General features: G+C 42.2%; 1 protein-coding gene across 2 annotated transcripts in view; it reads left to right on the forward strand.

Annotated features, from left to right (window-relative positions):
- Positions 1-14,802, forward strand: part of LOC144595159 (LIM domain only protein 7-like) — a 210,896-nt gene extending 196,094 nt beyond the window's left edge. For both annotated transcript variants that reach the window (XM_078402296.1, XM_078402297.1), the window contains 5 exons: positions 252-480; positions 3,676-3,918; positions 7,538-7,646; positions 9,605-9,707; positions 13,838-14,802. In XM_078402296.1, coding sequence (XP_078258422.1) covers positions 252-480; positions 3,676-3,918; positions 7,538-7,646; positions 9,605-9,707; positions 13,838-13,860 — 707 coding nt within the window. In that variant the 3' untranslated portion in view covers positions 13,861-14,802. The remainder of the gene's footprint in view (positions 1-251; positions 481-3,675; positions 3,919-7,537; positions 7,647-9,604; positions 9,708-13,837) is intronic.
- Positions 14,803-24,883: the final 10,081 nt, after the last annotated feature.

A 24,883-nucleotide genomic window follows, 5' to 3' on the forward strand; every position in this document is an offset into this window, starting at 1 on the left:
ATTACCCAAGCTGATTTTTACCCAATGATCATCCAATGCTGAGAAGATAACTGTGATAAAAATGTTCCATTAGTTCGTTCACTCAATGTACTTCAGCATTGCCGTGCTAAGTTTGCTGATTCCTTATGAAATGTTAACTCGGTGCAGTATTTTCAAATGAAGGCTCTCCATCTTAATAATGTTGCGTTAATCCATGTTTTCCTCCTGCAAGGCATGAAAGCTGTTGACAATGATTTGTGATTGATTTACAGGTGACCTGAAGAGTCGAGTGTCAGACAGTGCATGGATTAAGAATGAAGCACCACCGAAAACCTCGCACCAGAAAGAACAGCCCCTGTCGCATGCTGAGCAAGAGCGAAAGAAAATCCTGCAGGAGATGCGCAGAAAGACCCAGCTTTTAAATGACAATAGCTGGATCAGGCAGCGTAGTGCCAGTGTTCTGAATAAGAATGCAGATAGCGATTATGCATCCCTGAGAAGGTATGAGCCACATCAAAGCAGCAGCTTCAGCAGCTGGGTATTGGGGATCTTGAGGCAAAAAATCGCCACTAATGTGTGTCAAATTTGAGATGTAGTATCATGTGGACCAAATTTTTGAATTGGAATATAATGTACTTGGGTAACTGCGTCATCACGTGAGTTTAACTGCCACCTGTTGTGAGTACACACACCTTTCCTGCCTGTAAAACCAGACTTCCTGTAGCCTAATTTATTGTTGTACTTCCCAGGTGTTGTCGTAGAGTTATACAGCATGGAAAACGACCCTTCAGCCCACACTGATGTTGTCCACACTGGCCGACATGTTCCAGCTACTCTAGTCCCGCCTTCCTGCATTTGGCCCATCTTGAATGGGAATAGAAATTTAAAAGTTCACAGAATTTCTACAGTCATCACAACTGTGCTCCTCACCCTCTTCCTCACACACACACACAACCCAGTGGTCACTTTTCTCTGTCATCTGTTTCTCTTCTCTTTCCTGTCCCCTTTTCAATTTCCTCTCTTTTTCATTCTCCTTTGTTGCTTTTCTCTCTCTCTCCCCTCTCGCTTTTTCCTCACTCCTCTCCTCTCTCGCTTTTCTCTCTGATTATTTTCTCTCTCCCTCTGCCCCCTTCTTTCCCCTCTCTCTCTCCTGTGCACGTGCAGCATATGTCTTTTCAATTACGTTGGAGTACATCAAGCAGTGTTTAGTAAAAATGTACAGAGATGGGTTCACCGAAATTTATGTTCAGACATAGTCACTGCAAAGTTATTACTCAAGTCTTTATATTTCCAATATTGAGATTTATTTTCGGTTCACAATACACGTTCTCTCAAATAACATAATTCATTTACAGCCATCGATGAGATTCTCTGGGCAAAGAACTCTTTCCTTGATACATTAGCATAATATAGGTGTGCTGTCTTGACTATAATATAAGTGTGCTGTCTTGTGATAAAGTGATCATCAGTAAACAAAGGACTGTCATTCTGAGCATCAGGCTATAAACTATTAGACAAATTTATGGAATATTAGTTAATAAAGGAAAAATATTGAATTGACACTAAATACAAATTGTTCCTGCATTGGAAACAGCAAAGACAATTATTTTATAGTAGATTTACACCTAAATTTCACCCTTAAAACAACGCCAGTAATGTATTTAATGGACTTTTACCGGGAGGAATAACTCCCGGGCTTATTCTCAATGACACAGCTAGTATAACTGCTACCTCATGGCCTCAGAGACCTGTGTTCATTTCTGAACTTCTATGTTGTGAAGATGGAGTTTACACATTCTTCCTGTGGGTTTCCATGGCTGCTCTGATTTCCTCCGACATCCCAAAGATGTGTGTTGATAGATTGGTCGCCTGTTGTAAATTATCACTAGTGTGGGAATGTGGAGAGAATAAAAGAGATTAGTAGCTAAATTGAACTATGTATGCTGAATGGCCTGTTTTATGTTAAATGTTTCTAATTACCGTTTCCCTAGAACTGACATCCAAAAAAATAGCTTCTGGACTTTGAAAAATGTTGAGGAACAGTGAGCTAAAGCTTTAGTTTCAACAGTCAGATTTGCCTTAAGCCCTTTACCAGTTTAATGGCAGGCACCACAGTGTTTATCACAGAAACCCAGTTGCCAAACAGATGTGTACAGAGTAACTATAACTAGTTCCAGAGGTTGCTTTTGATTGCGTAGAATGACTTGAGCCATTAGTCCAGTTCCAAAAACGTTGTCCTATGTCAGAGCCACAGCCAAGAGCAGTGGCATAAATTAACAAACTAAACTGGTGAACCATAAGACATAAGATCAGAATTAGGCCATTTGCCCATCGAGTCTATTCTGCCATTTGATCATGGCTGATCTATTTTTCCCTCTCAATGCTTTTCTCCTGCCTTCTCCCTGTAATCTTTGTGACACCCTTACGAATCAAGAACCTATCAATCGCCACCTTAAAAAATACCCAATAACTTGATTTCCACAGCTGTCCGTGGCAATGAATTCCACAGATTCACCAGCCTCTGGCTAAAGAAATTCCTCCTTATCTCCATTCTAAAGGCACGTCCTTTTATTCTAGGGCCGTGCCCTTTGGTCCTATATTCTCCCACTACTGGAAACATCCTCTCCACATGCACTCTATCTAGTCCTTACATTATTGAGTAGGTTTCAATGAGACTCCCCCCCCCCCCCCCCCCCCCTCCCCGCATTCTTCTAAACTTGAGTGAGCACAGGCCAAGAGCCAACAAACGCACCTCATATGTGAACCCAATCATCCCGGATCCTCCTCGTCAATCTTGTCTAGACCCTCTCCGACGCCAGCACATCCTTCCTCAGATATGGGGCCCAAAACTGCTCACAATATTCTAAAAGTGGCATCACCAATGCCTCGTCATTACATGCTTGGTTTCATGGTCTAGTCCTCTCAAAATGAATGCTAACATTGCATTTGCCTTCCTTATTACGAACTCAGCCTGCAAATTAACCTTTTGGGAATCCTGCACCAGCGGTCCCAAGTCCCTTTGCATCTCCAATCGGATGCTTTCATGCTTCATTTCCAGGATCACACTGGGATATTTGGGTGATCAGATCAGGAATATGTGAATGTGTTTTTTTAGTATAGATTTTTCTAAAGAAACATTAAAAATGCAATCTAGAAATTTAGATTCAGAAAAGTGTAGGGTGAAAAGGGTGTGCATGAGGGTGAGGGAAAATTTAAAAAGTGAGGCAGCAGACCAATTGAGTACCAGATTTATGGTACTACAGATTATACAGTCTTGACATCAACATTGATGTTGTCCAAAGCACTCGAAATTTGGCATTTCTTTAGTAAAAAAAGAAGAGCTGCTGGGGCAATTCAGTGGGTCAGGCAGCATCTGAGGATGAAAATGGGCTGTGACATTTCGGGTCGAGACCCTTCATCTTGATTGGAGTTCAGTCTTGATGAAATGTCTTGATCTGAAATGGTGGCGCTCTATTTTCCTGCACAGATGCTCCCATGAGCTGCTAATTTCCTGCAGCAGCTCTCTTTTGCATTTGGCTACAGCTTCCCACATCTGCAGTCTCTTGTGATTTTGCTTGGCATTTCTAAAGCTTATTGTGAGATGGTAGAACGTAATATAGTTTCAGTGAACTTGCATTGAGTTATTGTGAAGCAGAAGTTGCTGAACAAATTGTATTATGATTACTTTTGTTTCAGAGGTGAATCTTTGGATAACTTAGACACCCCGAAGACAAATACATGGGGGTCAACCTCAAAGCCAGTGAATTCCTCAGAAAAGGAATCAACCTACCACCCAGTCTCCACCTCGAACAGATCCTACATGCGAGCTCCATCTTCAACACTGCCACCTCGATCCACTGGATCTGTGAGAACAGCCTCATGGGCCAAGAACTCATCTCCGCCCCTAAATACTCAGTCCGTAATAACTCAAGGCAGCAGGTATGGCACCAAACTTCATCATGTAGATGAAACTATCTGCAGTGAACTGCCTTCTGTATAATACATGATTTGTGCTTCACATTCTATGTAAATGGAAAATACACTTCAGGGAAAATGCTTCAATTCAATTGTTCACTAACTGTGGTCACTTTTCTTTAATTACATGGTTGTCGAGTTTATTGTCACGTGTGCAAGTACAGTGAGGTACTGGTGCAATGAAAATCTTACAGCAGCAACACACGCTTGTAGACTCGGGCAAATACACAAAAATGATCAATTCTATATAAAATACACATAAAATTCTTCAGGATGGAAAGAAGGAATAAAACTATGCCAAAAAAACAAGACATTAGTCCACAATATTGTTTATTTTTCCAACTAATCCTGATCATTAGGAAAGGATTAGAGTCCTGGCAACATCCTCATAAATCTTCTTTGCGCTCTTTCCAGTTTAAGAATATCCAACCAATAATGGGAAGGAGACCGAAACTGAACACAATACTTCAAATGTGGTTGTACCAACATTTTATACAACTTTAGCACAACATCCCAACTGCAACTTGTTAATTAGTATTAAATTCAAACTATGATGCAAGTGGCAATAATGTGATCAACAATTCAGTATTCATCTAATTGATGCAGAACTACCATTCACCGTGACAAAAATATCTGCTTACCAAGGAAGTCCTTAAATAGAGAAAGGTGGAGCAGGGGACAAATGTTTTCAGATAATTCGTGGAAAGATTGAAAGGGATGGGTGGAATGGGAGTAAAAGAAAATTAATTTGCTGATAGCGTTTGTTAAAATTGAAAATTCAAAATTGAAAAGTCAAAAATTGACTTGCTGATAGTCTTGGAACTCAAAAGAGGTCAAGAGTGTTTAGAGTCATGGTCATATAGGACGGAAACAGGCCCTTCAGTCCAACTTGCCCATGCTGACTGAGGTGCCCCATCTAGTTTCATTTACCTGCATTTGGTCCATATCCCTCTTAAACCTTTCCTGTCCATATACCCATTCAAATGCATTTTAAATGTTGTTATATTACCTGACTCAACTATCTCCTCTGGCAGCTCATTCAATATACCCACCACCCTCTGTGTGGAAAAAATTGCCTCTCGGGTTCCGATGAAATCTCTCCCCTCTCCCCATAAACCTCTGGTTCTTGATTCCCCTACTTTGGATAAAAGACTCTGTACATTCACCCTGTCCCTCTCATGACCTTTCGCATCTCTACAAGATCATCTGTCAGCCTCTTGAGCTCCAAGGAATAAGTTCCTAGTCTGCTCAACCACTCCCTATAGCTCAGGACTTCCAAGTCCTGGCAACATCCTTGTAAATCTCCTTTGCACTCTTTCCAGTTTAACAATATCCTTTCTATTGGATTGCCAAAACTGAACACAATGATCCAAATGCGGCCGCATCAGCGTTTGATATAACTAACATCACATCCCAACTTCTATATTCAGTATGTGTAGGAAAGAACTGCAGATACTGGCGTAAATCGAAGATAGACACAAAATGATGGAGTACCTCAGCGGGGCAGGCAGCATCTGGAGAGTCGGAATGGGTGACATTTCTGGTCGAGACCCTTCAAAACATCACCCATTATTTCTCTCCAGAGATGCTGCCTGTCCCGCTGAGTTACTCCAGCATTTTGTGCCTGTCTTCTATATTCAGTACCCTGACCGATGAAGGCTAATGTACTGAAAGCCTTCTTGACCGCCATATCAACCTGTGACACCACGTTGAAGGAACTATGTACCTGCACTCTGAGAAACTTCTGTTCTGCAACACTTCCCAGGTCCCTGCCCTGGTTTGTCTTCCCAAAATGTAACACCCTATTCTTATCTGCATTTCCTTGTTTCTACTAGAAGGCCCACTTTGTTGGCCCAAACCACTCCAAAGCCAAACACCAAGGCCATGAGCAGAGGTGACACCATTAGCAACATGATTGGGTGATGTTAGTAGGTCCAGAATAAGCTCCACCTACAAAATTCTTCCAGAAAGATTTGATAGGCAGCAAAGCATCTCCTCCAGATCTGAGACCCATCAAAATTATCAGAGTTTTCAGTGTTTGTCACCCTCTGACATTCAGAAGAGATTTATAATAAGCGAAGCCTTTTTTAAAAAGTAAAATCAACTAATCACATAAAATATTTTTTTAATCATTCAAAATAAGATAGAGATTCAGCTTAAATTCTCCCTTTCTTTCTCCCCACAGTTCTAAAATAGTCATAGTCATATAGCATGGAAAGAGGCCATTCAGCCCTCCATGACCATGCTGACCAGTGTGTACCCATCCATGTTTATCCCATCTACCAGCACATGGTTTGTAGCTCCTAAATCCAGGCAATTCAAGTGCAAATTATTGGACCCAAACAGTCTTTCAGGGGCCTCGTTAGATTCAGAATCAAAATATCAAATTCCCCACTGCAAATGCTGAGAGGTCTTAGTGAACTCGTACTGATCATTGGACTCCACAAAGAGTCAAGCAGTGAAGTGAAATTGCAGGGGGATTTTGGCCGGTAAGTTAAAAATTCTGCACTCGCCCAAGAATCTCAAAACTTATTGACACCTACATTGCGAAATGTTAGCGGGTCCATGGGGAATCTGGGTGGGAAGGGAAATTATCACGCACTAGTTCAATCTATTTGGAGTGCTCTCTCTCAGGGAACTGTTGCTGCTCAATTGTGGAATGTGTTCAAGGAGCAGGTCACTAGAGGTGCTCTTGATTTAACGGACCAGACAGGAATGTACACTTGTGAGATCTGCTACGATCTTATTGTAAGTAGAGCATACCTGGGGCTGTTTAATTTAGGGATACAGCATGGAATCAAGCCCTTCAGCCCACCGTCCATGCCGACCAGCAATCCCCGCACAAGTAAAACTATCCTACACACGAGGGACAATTTATAATCCAATTAAGCCAATTGACCTATAAACCTATATTTCTTTGGAGTGTGGGAGGAAACCGGAGCACCCGGGGAGAAACCCATGCAATCACAGGGAGAACATGCAAACTCCACACAGACAACACCCGTAGTCAGGACCAAACCTGGGTCTCCGGTGCTGTAAGCAGCAACTCTACAGCTGCATCACCATCTGATGTCTGATATTTTAAATGTTTGTTGAATTCTTGTACGAGCCTCTTCTGCATTGCAGGGACACCATGGATGATATGTGAACTATATCCGCAAACCCAAGCTTTGTCCGCATCACAATGCTTCAGGTTATCAAGGGTGTATCAGACTTACATTTAAAATTAACACCAGCATCAGTTGCCTTTTGTTGAAGAGTTCAAAGTTCCTTTCAGTCTCTAGGTGTAGCAGTGTTTATTAAGTCTAATTATGATGATCAGGTTTTTATTGTGAGAGATGATTGCTTGCTTACAGTAAAAAACAATTATCGCGCACTTGCCTCGTGTGAAATTTTGAGGCCATCTGATATTAATGGAATAACATCTACAGGGGCAGATTTTAGGGCCAGAATGATATCTCTGCACTTAATGCTGTTGACAAAGATCCAACCAGTTGCCATCTTAAGCAAGTTCCAGGTTTGGTATAATTCTCATGCTTGTGTAGCATTTATATAGTTGGTGCCCTTTTTCTCCTGTATCCAGGTCAATAAGTGGAAAGAAGATCTGTTCATACTGTGATAGCGCTCTGGGCAAAGGAGCTGCCATGATCATCGAATCTCTTGGTCTTTGTTATCATTTACATTGTTTTAAGGTGAGGCTAGGGACCAGCTTATGTGCAGGGGAGAGTACTGCAAAGTCACAACCAGGGGCATCCACTAAAGCCATGCATGCTTGTCTAACATTCCACAAGATTTCTATTAACATTCTGACGGTGCAGGAATCCATGCAGACCTTTGACTTGAAGGTGCATAAGTTAAAAGCAAAGTGCTGAAGAAGCTGGCAACCTGAGTAAAAAAAAAAATTGCTGGCAATGTTTAAACAATGTCAGCCGAGACAGAAATAGCATTACTGCTGCAAATTATTGACCCTTCATCAACATTAATGTTATTTCACTCGCCACTCTTTCTGCCTGACCTGCTAGGTATTTCCAGCATTTTCAGTTTTATTCCAAAGAAAAATTATTTTGGAAGAAAATTACTTTTTTATGTATTTGCAATTGTATTCTGCATGGATTTCAACACTAGCATAAAGCACTGACTGTAGTGCCATTTTAACATGGGCAACCTGTACTAAAATATTATAATCATAACTTTGATTCTGTTTCAGATTGGCATAACTCATAGCTTCCTGCTTCTGTATCATAATGCACAGCTTTTGATTTTCAGCTAAAATGGAAGGCATTGGCATTAACTACCTTTATGGTTTATATTTGCACAAATATGTTGTTCTCAAACTAATTTGCCATTTAACTTTATTTTTGTCCTTCCTGTCGATGGCATTGCCATTGCTTCCTAATGCTTCTGTCTGCACATTCGTTAATGCATTGGTGTTTTGCTTCCTGTTGCAGAATGACACAGCTTTGTAACCGACGCGTCAGTGTAGTGACGAAATGTGACTTTTGCAAGACCACCTTTGCTTGGCATGCACATTTTAAACATGCATCTTGTTTTATGCATGCCCAGGGTTATTGAATATCATTTGGTTCATCTTGTCTTCCTCTGAAGCCACAGGAATATTAATTGACCTCTCAGAGCCCATGTGTTTTGTTGAATATATTGGGATATGGTGCTTGTTCACAACCCTTTGTAAATTCTATTGAAATTAGTCACAAGGTAATGTCTGTGGGCACCTCATTTTTGTACAATTATCCCTCTCCCATCTTGAATGCCATTTCTATTTAATATGCCCTTTAAAATCTTTTCTTTGGTTTTTTACCTTCTACTTCCCTGAAGTAAAAGTGAAACTTTCAATTGTGTATCTTTTTTGATATCTACTCGAGCTGTAAGGTCTCAGTGCTTGAGTGGGTGGCTCGCAATGATCTGTTGTGTCCACCTCTCCTATAAAGCCCCACATCATTATACAACGAGAAGGAAAATAAACCTTCCCTTTGAACTTTCATTGGTGACCACCCGAGTCACTAATTGCACATGATGGTGAATTTGAGACCCATCTTTGATTTGGAGTCAACATTTGCTCTCTCATTCTGTCTTAATGACACAAGGAAGAAAATTCCGTCTTTATCATGTTCATAAGTTCGAGGAGCAGAATTAGGCCATTTGGCCCATCGTCTACTAATGGCTGATCTCTCTTTCCCTCTCAACTCCATTCTCCCGCCTTCTCCCCATAACCCCTGGCACCCTCACTAATCAAGAATCTGTCAATCTCTGCCGTAAAAATATCTATTGACGGCCTCCACTGCCATCTGTGGCAATGAATTCCACAGATTCACCACCCTCTGACTAATGAAATACCTCTTCATTGTCTTTCTAATGATATGTCCTTTTATTCTGAAGTTATGGCCTCTGGTCCTAGACTCTCCCACGAATGGAAATATTTCCCCCACATTCACTCTAGGTCTTTCACTATTCGGTAAGTTTCAATGCGGTCCCCCCACATCCTTCTAAACTCCAGCGAGTTCAGGCCCAGTGCCTGAAAGTGCTCATCTTATGTTATCAGGCCATACTTTCTCGCTATTACTTAATTTCTTTCCTTGAATTTCAAGAGATAAACCTCAAGAGATCTAACTGAAATGTCTTGTTTCATGCGCAGTGCATCTCGTGCAGTGTTGACCTCGGGGGCACAGAATCCGGAGCAGAGGTTCGAGTGCGAAACAACAAGCTCTTCTGCAACGCCTGCTATACCCAATTTAAAGGTAGGCCAGAACTTGTAGTTTGTCCACAAGATATGGCAAGCGTATTTCTGACTAGTCTTCTCTGATGAATCTGAAGAAGGGTCTTGACCCGAAACATCACCCATTCCTTCTCTCCAGAGATGCTGCCTGTCCCGCTGAGTTACTCCAGCTTTTTGTGTCTATCAAGCGTATCTCTATTCTGTAATAAGCACTATTCATCCAGTTGCCATTTCATGTAATCAAAATGTGTCTCACTCCATCCTTGTTTAACATTAACTGGGTTTTTTTTGTTTTAGTCTTTGCTATTTTCAGTCTCTCTCAGTTTTCCACCCCTTACAGCTCACTATTTTTATTACCCAACTGAACTCAGAATTCCCACACAGAACGGGGGGTGGAGAACAGAGCTAACATTGAGAGCTAACATTGTTTTAATTACAAAAGGGGATTTTGGGAAGATCCTGTTTTCCAAAAGATAAAAACAAATGGATGTGGAAAAACATATTTAGCTGCTGGCAGGAATCCCGAACCAGAGGCCTCTTATTACAGAACACAATGAAATGATGATGATCCCTATGTTCCCAAATTAGCCACTGTTCTACAAAAGTCTGTAGAGGATGGCATTTTGAAGGGGAATGGATGGGAATGAATCCATAGAATGTGCTTTTGGCTTCCATTTACCCAGTGTAAAACATTTAAACAACCGAGGAGCCATTTGGAAATAACTCGTAGGCATGCATTTATTAAAAGGGACTTCATTCCTCAAAACAGAATTGATCTTACTTCACAAATAATAATGTCTTTTTTTCAATTTTCTTGGCTTCTTCTATGCCTCAGTGAATTTCCAAATGTAGCTTGTTTCCTGGTAAATGTAACTCTGAAACTGTCCACCAAAAAACTAGCAATTAATCACAGGAATGAATACTCCCATGTCAATTTGACTTCCATGACGCGAAGTTACTGAAGTTTGCTTCTCCGTGTTATCATGGTAGACATTGGAGCTTCGTGTGGCGATGTATGTATTTCGGTATTTTTTAGAATCCAAATCTCACCAACATCGACGTAGTGCAGGTTTGGTCTCTGGGCTCACCTTCTACGGAATTCTCTACCACAGAAGGCAGTGGCCAATTCACTGGATGTATTCAAGAGAGAGTTGGTTATAGCTCTTAGGGCTAATGGAATCACGGGATATGGGAAGAAAGCAGGAATGGGGTACTGATTCCAGATGATCAGCCATGATTATATTGAATGGGGGTGCTAAGGGTCGAAGGGTGGAATGTCCTTCTCCTGCACCTATTTTCTATGTTTCCACCACAAGTCTGGATGCTGGCCCAAATTATCCTGGAGTCAATAGACAATAGACAATAGGTGCAGGAGTAGGCCATTCAGCCCTTCGAGCCAGCACCGCCATTCAATGCGATCATGGCTGATCACTCTCAATCAGTACCCCGTTCCTGCCTTCTCCCCATACCCCCTCACTCCACTATCCTTAAGAGCTCTATCCAGCTCTCTTGAAAGCATCCAACGAACTGGCCTCCACTGCCTTCTGAGGCAGAGAATTCCACACCTTCACCACTCTCTGACTGAAAAAGTTCTTCCTCATCTCCGTTCTAAATGGCCTACCCCTTATTCTTAAACTGTGGCCCCTTGTTCTGGACTCCCCCAACATTGGGAACATGTTTCCTGCCTCTAATGTGTCCAATCCCCTAATTATCTTATATGTTTCAATAAGATCCCCCCTCATCCTTCTAAATTCCAGTGTGTACAAGCCCAATCGCTCCAGCCTTTCAACATACGACAGTCCCGCCATTCCGGGAATTAACCTAGTGAACCTACGCTACACGCCCTCCATAGCAAGAATATCCTTCCTCAAATTTGGAGACCAAAACTGCACACAGTACTCCAGGTGCAGTCTCACCAGGGCCCGGTACAACTGTAGAAGGACCTCTTTGCTCCTATACTCAACTCCTCTTGTTATGAAGGCCAACATTCCATTGGCTTTCTTCACTGCCTGCTGTACCTGCATGCTTCCTTTCATTGACTGATGCACTAGGACACCCAGATCTCGTTGAACTCCCCCTCCTCCTAACTTGACACCATTCAGATAATAATCTGCCTTTCTATTCTTACTTCCAAAGTGAATAACCTCACACTTATCTACATTAAACTGTCCAAGTCACCCTGCAGCCTTATTGCATCTTCCTCACAATTCACACTACCCCCCAGCTTAGTATCATCTGCAAATTTGCTAATGGTACTTTTAATCCCTTCGTCTAAGTCATTAATGTATATCGTAAATAGCTGGGGTCCCAGCACCGAACCTTGCGGTACCCCACTGGTCACTGCCTCCCATTCCGAAAGGGACCCATTTATCCCCACTCTTTGCTTTCTGTCTGTCAACCAATTTTCTATCCATGTCAGTACCCTACCCCCAATACCATGTGCCCTAATTTTGCCCACTAATTTCCTATGTGGGACCTTGTCGAAGGCTTTCTGAAAGTCGAGGTACACCACATCCACTGACTCTCCCCTGTCAATTTTCCTAGTTATATCCTCAAAAAATTCCAGTAGATTTGTCAAGCATGATTTCCCCTTCGTAAATCCATGCTGACTCGGAATGATCCTGTTACTGCTATCCAAATGCTCAGCAATTTCGTCTTTTATAATTGACTCCAGCATCTTCCCCACCACTGATGTCAGACTAACTGGTCTATAATTACCCGTTTTCTCTCTCCCTCCTTTCTTAAAACGTGGGATAACATTTGCTATCCTCCAATCCACAGGAACTGATCCTGAATCTATAGAACATTGAAAAATGATCTCCAATGCTTCCACTATTTCTAGAGCCACCTCCTTAAGTACCCTGGGATGCAGACCATCAGGCCCTGGGGATTTATCAGCCTTCAGTCCCATCAGTCTACCCAAAACCATTTCCTGCCTAATGTGGATTTCCTTCAGTTCCTCCATCACCCTAGGTTCTCCGGCCCCTAGAACATTTGGGAGTTAGGGGAATACCCTAACAAGGGGTTGCCCTAACAGCAACAAGAGGCAGCAGAGCTTTAGTTTGCACAGTGAAGAACACCCCATGCCATCCAAATAAAAACCACCTCTGATATTCCCCTAACTGCTTGTCAAACCTTGCTGGTGTTTTAACTTTTAATGGAATTCTCATCTTGATTTGGATGTGTTTGGGTTGGAAACAGTTCAGGGAAAGTTTACTGGAATAATGTCTGGAATAGGTGTATTGATTAGATAGACTAGATTTATTTGCTGAAATCTAGGGGAATGTAAAATAACGATTTAAATATATCTGATTCTGGGGAGCATTGTGTGGTTGAATCTAAAACCAAGGGTGCCCATGTGTGAGCAGGTGGGGGAGGTCTACTCCTGATCTGTGTAAGTCCTTTGCTATTTTGTTGCACAAAGTAGTTTAATGCATGGCCTTGGCAGAGGATATTTCACAAAATCTAAGTACAATTCAGGACTGGGATAGTCTCCATAGAAACATAGAATGATAGAAAATAGGTGGAGGAGGAGGCCATTTGGCCCTTCGAGCCAGCACCGCCATTCATTGTGTTCATGGCTGATCATCTACAATCAGTAACCTGTGCCTGCCTTCTCCCCATATCCCTTGATTCCACTAGCCCCTAGAGCTCTATCTAACTCTCTTTTAAATTCATCCAGTGAATTGGCTTCCACTGCCTTCTGTGGCAGAGAATTCCACAAATTCACAACTCTCTGGGTGAGAAAGTTTCTTCTCACCTCAGTTTTAAATGGCCTCCCCTTTATTCTAAGACTATGTCCCCTGGTTCTGGACTCCCCCAACATTGGGACCATTCTTCCTGCATCTAGCTTGTTTGGTCCTTTTATAATTTTATACGTCTCTAAAAGACCCCCCCTCATCCCTCTAAACTCCAGTGAATACAAGCCTAATCTTTCCAATCTTTCCTCATATGACAGTCCCTCCATCCCAGGGATTAACCTCGTGAACCTATTTGGAAATGTGTAATACATTTGATGTATTCCTTTGAAGACTGTTCAAGGAATACTTACTATTTCTGGGTTGCTTGACATTTTTTAAGAGATTATTATATTATAATAAAAATAATGATTCTCAGTAGTTTTGATCCATTATGTTTCTTTTTATTTGATAGTTGGGCAGACTCCGTCCAATTGAGGAACCTCCAAGCAATGGAAAGATATCGCAGTGAGTGGAAGAGGAGAAGCAACTTGGCTTAATGCTATAAGAAACCTAACTTCGATACTCCTTGTGAATGGGGGAAAAAAATTCTCTTGATAATCAGAGTGTAACAAATGACATAACTCACTGGAATTTAAAATGACGTTTTCATCACAGTTGGGCTATAAAATGGGGTGATTGTTCAATAAAACAAACCTTTAATTTATGATGTTGCGATACAATCCTGGTCATCGAACTGACTGCATACACAGCAGTGGTTACATGTTGAATTCTGCTTCCAAAGTTTGCCTCAGTTGAAACTGTCGGTGCTCCACTGAATGCAGAGGCACTTTAGCAATCTCTGCTATGTATGTGTGTTCAGTGCACACTATTGAAAATGAGTTTCTGCCCACCTCTACTTAGAAGCATAGCATGTACGGTAGCTGTGGGAATGCATGGTGTATTATACAGGAAATGTATTGGTGAGTTATAACGTTTATTTATCAAACTGATGAGCTGTTAGTTTATGGTGCAAGTAAGGCAACTGCCTCTGTTGATATGGCTACTGGTAGAAGGCAAAGTTATGTGGTTTATATACTTCATATTCTACTCAACATTTATGTTCCGATACTTTTCAAAGATCTATGAAATTATTCCAAAACTGTGTTATGTTTATCTCAACACGTATATCTGCATCTCCCTTCTCATTCTATGATTAGGCAACTCTGGAAGAAGCATAATATTTTCTAGAATGAGGGACGGGTTAACCAAGACGGAGCAAGCATGTGTTTTTATTGTACAGATCTTGAGCATTCCTTCTATGTTAAGAGCTTTGATGTGAATTCAAAATCTGTGAGATTTGCTCCTGGCTTTTTTGGAATTAATGATAAAAATATTTTGAAAAAAAATGTATAAAAGAAAAAAGTCTGTTTTTTTTTGTGTTGACTAATGTTTATAAATAAAATGAATAAATCTTTAAATCTGGTCATTGATGTCAATATATCAAAATCAAAAGATTATATATATATATATATATCTGCAGATGATCAGCTGCCCCAGAATTGCTGACAACCCATCCTATTCCAGCCTGCGTAACTAACTACACACTTCCGCAGGGAGACTGGATTTCAATGTGTAAGTGTCTCACCTTCTCCTAGCTAACGATGATCTATTCTACGTTTTCCTTGAACTTTATCTCTTTTGATGTCTTGTTTTCACTCATTTTACCCTTCCTTATCTCTGTGTCTCCCCCTCCCCTGACTCTCAGTCTGAAGAAGGGTCTCGGACACGAAACGTCCCGTCCCGCTGAGTTACTCCAGCATTATGTGTCTATCTTCTGGATTTCAGTGTGTCGGCACAGCGGAGCATAGCCAGGAATTTGTCTCAATGCAGACCCATCAGTTGCAACCTCGAAATAGTTGGGTAGCCGAAGAGTCTCCACCCCCTCTGTCTTGCTGTCTGCCCGTGATCTTAGTGAAGGTTTGTCAACAATGGCTCAGCTAGTCAAGCTGCTGCCTCATGCCTCCAGTGGTCTGGGTTGAGTCCTAGCAATGTCTGTGTAGTAACATGACAGTGTAGACTTCTTTCCGATGCTCTATCCTCTTCACACATCCTCAAAAAAAGAGTGCAGGTGTTTATGTTAATTAGAGTCATGCTGCATGGACACAGGCCCTTCAGCCTGACTTGCCCACGCCGACAAACATGTCCCATCTACACTAGTCTCACTTGCCTCCGTTTGGCCCATATCCCTCAAACTATCCTATCCATTGACAATTATAAATTGCTCCAGGTGAGTGCCCCACATGTAGATGAGTGAGAGAATCTTGGAATGTGGAGAGAATTTGCCTGGGTTTGGGTAGGACTAGGTAGGTAGTCCTCATGTACTTGATGATCTGAAAGGCCCATCTCTGTGCTGTATATTTCTCTGACTACGACATTCATAAACATTCAAAAGCACTTAATCTGCTCAACCATTTTCATATTTAATAAAGAAATTAAAATCATTTAAATAAATAAAATGCACTTCCATCTGCATTGATGTCAGAGTTCTCACAGTCCTTTCAATGGCTCTGGGGAGTTTGCGCCAGGTTCAAAGTGGTGGCAGCTCAATGGAAGCTGCTTCACAGGAGTCCACCAGTGCAGCAAGGATAGCATTTTCTTGGATGGAAGATGATGCCGCAGTTTGTTCAGCTTCTAGGAAACGGTGGTTGAACGTTTGGCAATGGGTGCACCCAATGTTATTGAGCAATGTGAGAACTAATAGCCCACGAAGAGACATGAAGATGAGAGCTCTGACTGCACTGAAGTTGTCTACAGCTGCAACGCTGACCCCACAGATGGCAATTTGTTTGGATATACACAGGTACGTTCTGGGATTAGCTCTGGTCAGGTCTGGGATCAGCTCCACCATGTTTGAATTATACAAACAGGCAAGGATATTGAGAAAGCTGACACATGAAAGCATATTATAACAAACAAACATTTTTCAGTCTAACTTTAAATCTAATAAGCATATGAATGCTCCTTCCTGTCAATCCTTTGATTTGATTTTCTGAAGTAAGTAATTTTTTTAATATCTTGCTGAACAGAGCTGCAGTTTAATAGGATGTACACAATTAACAAACGACTATGTGCATGATTCCTGTGAGAGCTCTGACATTTTGTAAGTTCCTTTTGAATTTTTAAAAAACATGTTAAATTGTTATTCTAGGCTAATTGGACATAAGATCGCATACAACAAATTATCCTCCAACATTTCTGCACCCTCCAACGGGACCCCACTACTGGCCACATCTTCCTATCTCCACCCCTTTCTGCTTTCCGCAGAGACCGTTCCCTCCGAAACTCCCTGGAGGTCCCTTCCCACCCAAACCACCCCCTCCTGTCAACACCTGTCCCTTTACCTCCCCCCTCGACTCCATCCAAGGACCCAAACAGTCTTTCCAGGCAAGGCAGAGTTTCACCTGCACCTCTTCCCACCTCATCTACTGTATCCGCTGTTCCAGATGTCAACTTCTCTACATCGGCAAGACCAAGCGCAGGCTCGATGATCGTTTTGCTGAACACCTCCGCTCAGTCCGACTCAACCAACCTGATCTCCCGGTGGCTCAGCACTTCAACTCCCCCTCCCATTCCCATTCTGACCTGGGCTTCCTCCATTGTCAGAGTGAGGCCCAGCGCAAATTGGAGGAACAACACCTCATATTTCGCTTGGGTAAGTTTACACCCCAGCGGTATGAACATTAACTTCTCTAACTTCAGGTAGTCCCTGCTTCCCCTCTCTATCCCCTCCCCCTTCCCAGTTCTCCCACTAGTTTTCCTGTCTCCGACTACATCCTATCTTTGTCCCACCCCCTCCCCTGACATTAGTCTGAAGAAGGGTCTCGAGCCGAAACGTCACCCATTCCTTCTCTCCCGAGATGCTGCCTGACCCGCTGAGTTACTCCAGCATTTTGTGTCTACATAAGATCCCCTTACTTTAGCATATGTGCTGTAGAAACTCAGTCCCAATTTTTACATGAAGTAAACAAATAAAATGCGTTAAGACTTTCTTTACATGTCACATTTTTAGTTGCTCTGAAAAGGCACAGAAAAGTAGAGGTTCATGTGGAACAAATAAGTGATGCTATTTTGATGATTCATTACAATTATTATATTTTTGTATTATGTGTCGCCGAACATATAGCCACCTAGCTTTCACTAGCTGTGTAATTGAGGTAGTAAACCAGTTTTGCACAGTTGATCAGGTGGGTCATGGTTTTAGTTTGTGACACAAGTGAGAATGCAGATGTATTCTGGATGATTAGCAATTCCCCTTAACGGAGGCAGTGGCTGAGATTTACTGCATAAATGACTCCTCCTCAATATGGAACTATGTTAAAAGGGTCCCAACCCAAAACGTGTACATGTCTTCCAGAGATGGTGCCTGACCCACTGAGTTACTCCGGCACTTTATGTTTCTCAATGAGGTAAGGGAATATGTCAAGGTTAGAGCTCTAACAATATGCACTGCGCTTGTAAATCCTGCCATAAGTAGCAACACTCAGACCCTTCAAGCGGCTCAGTAGTTTATTGATTGAAGTATAGGGAATATATAGTATGGCATTAGAAATAATTGAGAGATGTGGCTTAGAAACAGTTTCCATTCGTTTTTAGTTCAGAGATACAGCGCAGAAACAGGGCCTTCGGCCCACAGAGTCTGGTCGACCAGCGATCCCAGCACACTCGCCTAAGCACACTAGGGACAATTTATATCTATACCAAGCCAATTTAACCTACAAACATGTACGTCTTTGGGGTGTGGGAGGAAACCGAAGCTTCCCGGAGAAAACCAACGCAGGTCACAGGGAGATCGTACAAACTCTGTACCCACAGCACCCATAGTCAGGATTGAATCTGGGTCCCTGGCGCTGTCAGGCAGCAACTCTACTACTGCCGCCCTCTTCACAAAGGAGAAGCTGCTGCTCCAGTTTTGGAGGGTGAAATGTGTCCAGTGCCCCATGATGGGGAGATACTTGTTTTCCTCTTTGAGCTCGAGGAACAGGTTTCTTGCAAGCCACGTTCAAGAAATATTTGTAAGCTGACTGATTCATTGTTGACAAAGTCAGCAGTGGATCATCATTTCATAGACATTGCCATCATTTTGATCTCATTACATTGGTGGCTCAGGGATGTTATGTCCATCTATAGTATCTCTTCATTGGTCATGTCCATCCTTTTTGTTTTGCTCCATGCAAATGGTCCTCAGACTTTCCACAGCTTCTGCGTATGAAGTGAACATATCTGGTGACACCTGTGTACTGCCCAGGTGAGGTCTGCTATGTGATTTTTCTGGGTTGCATGCAATACAAAGCATTTTACTGTCTAGGTACATGTGACAATAAAGTATCATTGAATAAAGTATAATTGGATCATTTAATCAATGAATCACTGGAATGATACAAAAAAGAGTTGTCATATTGTATTCACCTCTCACCATGGGGCCCTTATCAAAAGATAAAGAATAGTCCTTTAAGGTTGCCATCACTAGGTGTACATCAGTAAACCGTATAGTAGGGTGTTCAGGAGATCTGTTGGTAACCACATCACTCCTCATTGCAACTCCAAAGAGGTTCTCTATTCTATGTCATCTGATACGATTCCCATCCTCTGAAAATGTATGTGTCATTTCTCCTCCTTTCTTGTCCTCATCCTGATGTTGAAGTCTTTAGGCAAGGGCTCGGCTCTCTTGTGGTAGAGGATGCAGCTGGAGGTTCGGTCAGATATTCCTGCTGAGTTGTGGAGGGTGATCCAGGACATGGCAATCAGCAAACTTGCTTTGATCTGAAGTGTGATAACGCACACCACCAGATTTAGGGACAGTTTCTTCCCAGCTGTTATCAGGCAACTGAATCATCCTACCACAACCTGAGAGCAGTGCGGAACTACTATCTACCTCTTTGAACCACCGGGTGGGGCCAGGAATGGCTGCCTCACCAACAGTCTGTCTGTCCTTTCCTTCTTTGTGTCTGTTTTGTATGTGTTAAATGTACGTTTTTTTAGTGTTCTTTAACTTGTTTTATGTGGGGAGTGGGGGTGGGGGGGGGGGGTTAGTTGGGGGAAACTTTTTCCAATCTCTTACCTCGACGGAGATACGATTTTTTTTGGTATCGTATCTCCGTCCATACTGTGGCCTAACATCGTGGAGTTAGTGGCCCCTGCTGGAGATCGACCGGGAGCTCCATCGCGGGAGCCTGCGGACTTACGATCACGGAGTTCGCAATCCTAGTCGGGGGTCATCTTTAGGTCTCCAACCGTGGGAGCCTACGGGATTTTAACATCGCAGAGCCCGCGGTCTCTGATTAGAGACTGACATTGGGAACTCCAAGCCGCAGGAGTTTCGATCGCCCCGACGTGGGAGTTTCAACCGCTGGCTGCGGGAGCTTCGATCTTCCCAACTGCGGATAGTTCGACTGTCCCGGACGCGGGAGAATAAAGAGGAAGGGAGATTGGACCTTCTTACTTTCCATCACAGTGAGGAACGTGAAGAATCTGCTGTGGTGGATGTTTATGTTAACTTTTATCTAGTTGTGTGTGTCTTGTTGCTTTGTCTTTAGTATGGCTGTGTGGTCATTTGAATTTCACTGTACCTTAATTGGGTCATGTGACAATAAACTCATCTTGAAACATTTATGTCCCGCAGACTATCCTTGATCAGACTTGACTGGCTTTACCGTGCACTAAATGTTATTCCCTTATCACGTATCTATACACTGTAAATTGATTGATTGTAATCATGTATTGTCTTTCTGCTGACTGGTTAGCACGCAACCAAAAGCTTTTCCCTGTACCTCGGTACACGTGACAATAAACGAAACAAAATTAAGCTAAACTAAACTTGGAGGTTTGATAGCATTGTCCACTGGGTGGCGATGTGGCTTGCAGTATCAGCTGCAGTGGATGGAAATCACAAATGAGTCAGCAACAGTAGAAAGGGGAGTGGAATCTAAGATTCAGCCAGAAAAGTTGACCCTCAGGCCTTTTTTAAACTTTCCCCTCTCATCTTAAATCTATGCCCTCTGGTTTTTAGACTCGTCTACCTTGGGGTCACACCTCAGGGAAAAATGTCCTAGCTTATCCAGTACCTCATTATATATATATAGCTTATCCAGTACCTCATTATATATATAGCTTATCCAGTACCTCATTATAACTCAAATCCTCCAGATCTGGTAACATTTATTTTTGCGCCCATTCCAATTTAATAACAGCTTTCCTATAGCAGGGCGATCAGAATTGTACACAGTGTTGCCTTTCCAAGGTCTGGAACATATGAGTCATAGAGTCATAGACCTATTCAGCATAGAAACAGGCCCTTTGGCCCAACTTATCCATGCCAACCATGTTGACGTTCTGGGCTAGTCCCATTTCCCTACAGTTGGCCCATATCCCACTAAATCCTTCCTATCCAGAAAATGTGCAAAATAGAGGGAATATGAGAAATATTGTTGAACTGATTGTGAATAGAGGGAACATGAGAAATATTGTTGAACTTCCTCCCCAGCCGACACTTTTTGCATGCGTGCAGTTCTGGTTAGCCCTTTACAGGAAAGAAGTGGAAACTTTGCAGAGGGTGCAGAAGACCCTCACCTGGATGTTGCCTTGATTGGAGCGTATTACTAAAAAGGAAAGGATGGACAATGCTGGTGTGCTTTCTCTGGAACATCAGAGGCTGACAAGAGACCTGTTTTAAGTTAATACAATTAAGAGAGGCAGGGATAAGTTTGAGAGTCCTTTTTCCCAGGAAGACCATCAAGGGGAGGGAAATATCAAATACTGGAGTGCAGGCTTATGGCGAGAGAAGGAAAGTTCAGGGGAGATGTGTGGAAGAACTGGAGATGCTGGTTTACACCAAAGATAGACGCAACATATTGGAGTAACTCAGCGGGACAGGCAACATCTCTGCAGTGAAGGAATGGGTGATGTTTTATGTCGAGACCTTTCTTCAGACTGTTGCGGAGTAAGTTCTTTTGCACAATGAGTAGTGGATGCCTGGAATACGTTGCCAAGAGTGGTGGTGGAGGCAGACACACTTGTGACCTTTAGGATGCATTTACACAAGCACACGAACATGCAAGAAATGGAGGGATAAGGAACATATGCCACCATGGACAAAAGGAAGTGTTCCAATGCTTATGTGTTGGATTCAGGAGCTGTTGTGGAAGGAGCTGGCAAAAAGAGGTAAGTCAACGAAGACCAGCAACAACCACACGTACTTTGTTGCTAAACAGAATATTGACCAAAAACTTTAAACATTGGTAAACTTGCCATGCTTACTACTGCAGGAACTGGACCAACATGGTCAGGAGGTTGAGTTCAACCTTTACTCAGGAAATCTAGGTAAATGAGTTAGGCTTATTAAATATCCTATAGATGGAGTATTTCTTTTACATGGTACATCAGCTGAGTGGTGCCTTACAAGTGCTTGTAAAAGCACTTGCTTGTGAAGGTTTAGTTTAGTTTAGAGATACAACATGGGAACAGGCCCTTCGGCCCATCGAGGCTATGCCGTCCATTGATCACCTACACACTAGTTCCATGTTATCCCACTTTTGCATCATACACGCTAGGGACAATTTACAGGAGACAATTAACCTACAAACCTGCACGTCTTTGAAATGTGGGAGGAAACCAAAGCACCCGGAGAAAACCCATGTGGTCACAGGGAGAACATACAAACTCCGCACAGACAGCACCCATATTGAGGATCGAAACTCGGTCTCTGGCTCTTGGCAATAACTCAACCACTGCAACACTGTGCCGCCAAAGTGTCCCAAGACTAATCAAAAAGGCACAATGGCACAGCAGTAGAGTTTCTGTCTTACAGCGTCTGAGACCCAGGTTCGATGGGCACAGTCTTTGCAACTGTTAATTTTAGCGGCAGAGATCTGCTTTCTTTTCAAAGTCTAATAGAAGTGTAATTAAAATAATTAAATTCCACATTTGAAACAAGGAGCAAAAATCAATAAAACATTTTTTAAAAATTCATAAACAAATAGCTGCGTAAATATAGCCTGCCCTGCAGGTTATCTCTGTTTGAAATCTAGGATTTTTGAAAAATATGTGAAATGGCAGGAAATAAATGCTACTCACAAACTGTACTATATTCGTCCAGAAGTGAGCATGACATTGAGCAATGCTTTCCCCTCCACTGGGTTGATCTGGCTGCCCAGTGGCATGTAGACAAATAAGATTGGAATAACACAACACAAGGGTAAAATCACTGTGAATTTGTTACCTGCTTACATCTTCTCAGTAGATAATTAAACTTTCAGTCTGTAGATGGACTTCTAGCGACTAAACAATTCATCCACAGAATTATTAACTCTCAGCAAAAATACTTTCTGTAGTTATTTCTGCACTGATCTGCAATGGGTGGCACTATGGTAGAGTTTCTGTCTTACAGCACCCGAGACTCGGGTTTGATCCTATCTACGGGTGCTGTCTGTATGGAATTTGTATGTTCTCCCTGTGACCTCATGGGTTTTCTCAGGGTGATCCGGTTCCGTCCCACATTCCAAAAACGTGCAGGTTTGCCAGGCAAGGCAAGGCAAGGCAAGTTTATTTATATAGCACATTTCAGCAACAGGGCAATTCAAAGTGCTTTACATAAAACATTAAAGTGCAGTTAAAAGCAATTAAAAACTCATTAAAGAGAATAGAAAATAAAAAAAACTAAAATAAAATGACAGGTATAAAATACAAGAATAAAAGTTACAGTGAATAAATTACTAAGAAATGAATAATTATTTGATTTAATAAAAGGCAGCGTCAATCAGAAAAGTCTTCAGTCTCGATTTAAAAGAACTGAGAGTTACAGCGGGCCTGCAGTTTTCTGGGAGTTTGTTCCATATATGTAGTGCATCTTCTATCTATATACTAAATCTCTTGTTTGTTTGTTTGTTTGTTCCTGAACTACAGCCAAAACGGTACACGATACAGCAATAATTTTAGGCCCAACTTTCTCACCGCCGTCCCTTTGGTGCTAATGGAAGACGTTTCATTGAAATTGGTGTGATATTTTAAAAGTTATTCACATTTTAAAGTTTAAATCTATCTCCTAGGGAGGCAAAAGGGAGGAAGGGGGGTGGAGGGAGGGGAGGGAGGGAAGGGGGAGGAGGGAAGATAAGGGGGGTTGAGGGGGATGGAGTGGGGGAGGAAGGGGAGGGGGGGAGGGGGGAGGAGAGGGTGCTGCACCAATGCAGGAAAGGTTTGGGCCCAACGGGTCCACTTGGTCTAGAAACTAAACGCTGCTTCTCCATGTTTAGTTCTGACTCTGGGGACAGAAAGCAGACCTGTCCCAGACGACCTGAGAGGTCTGGATGGTTCATAATGTAGCAGAAGATCGGAAATATATTTTGGCCCTAAACCAGTGCTTTATAAACCAACAGTAGTATTTTGAAATCAATTATTTGACAGACTGGAAGCCAGTGTAAAGACCTTAGAACTGGAGTGATGTGATCCACTTTCTTGGTCTTAATGAGGACTCGAGCAGCTGCAGCTGTCTAATCGATTTTTTAGGGAGACCTTAAAGACAGCATTACAGTAGTCAAGTCTGCTGAAGATAAACGCATGGACAAGTTTTTCCAATTCCTGCTGAGCCATAAGTCCTTTAACCCTTGATATATTCTTAAGGTGATAGTAGGCTGACTTTGTAATTGTCTTAATGTGGCTGTTGAAATTCAGGTCTGAGTCCATGACTACACCAAGATTTCTGGCTTTGTCCGTGGTTTTTAACATTGCCGATTGAAGCTGAGCGCTGACTTTTAATCGTTCCTCTTTGGCTCCAAAAACAACTACCGCAGTTTTGTCTTTGTTTAATTGAAGTACGTTTTGGCGCATCCAATCGTTGATTTGTTCGATGCGCTTACTCAGTGTTTGTATTGGACCACAGTCCCCTGGTGATATGTTTATGCAAATTCATGTGTCGTCTGCATAATTATGGTAACTTATTTTGTTGTTTTCCATAATCTGAGCCAGTGGAAGCATGTAGATGTTAAACAGAAGAGGCCCCAGAATGGAGCCCTGGGGAACTCCGCATGTCATATTTGTCCGCTCTGATGTGTAATTACCTATAGACATAAAGTTGTCGCTGTTCTTTAAGTAGGATTTAAACCAGTTTATTACTGTGCCAGAAAGTCCAACCCAGTTTTCCAATCGGTCAAGTAATATGATGTGGTTGACTGTGTCAAATGCAGCACTGAGATACAGCAATACTAAGACTGAAATTTTGCCACTGTCTTTAGGTTAATTTGCTTCTGTAAATTGCCCCTAGAGTGCAGGATGTGAAATTAAGACAACGCAGAACTAGCGTGCGGGTGATTGATGGTCAGCGCCGACTCGGTAGTCCGAAGGATCTGTCTCCATGCTGTATCTCCAGAGACTAAAGACTAATTGGTACCACATATGTAATACAATCAAGTAGGCTTTAGCCATATGCAGTATAAAAGAATAGAACATTGTTCATAAAGGCTGTTTTAAA

The sequence above is a fragment of the Rhinoraja longicauda genome, chromosome 7, assembly GCF_053455715.1.
Source record: "Rhinoraja longicauda isolate Sanriku21f chromosome 7, sRhiLon1.1, whole genome shotgun sequence".
Classification (NCBI taxonomy): Eukaryota; Metazoa; Chordata; class Chondrichthyes; order Rajiformes; family Arhynchobatidae; genus Rhinoraja; species Rhinoraja longicauda.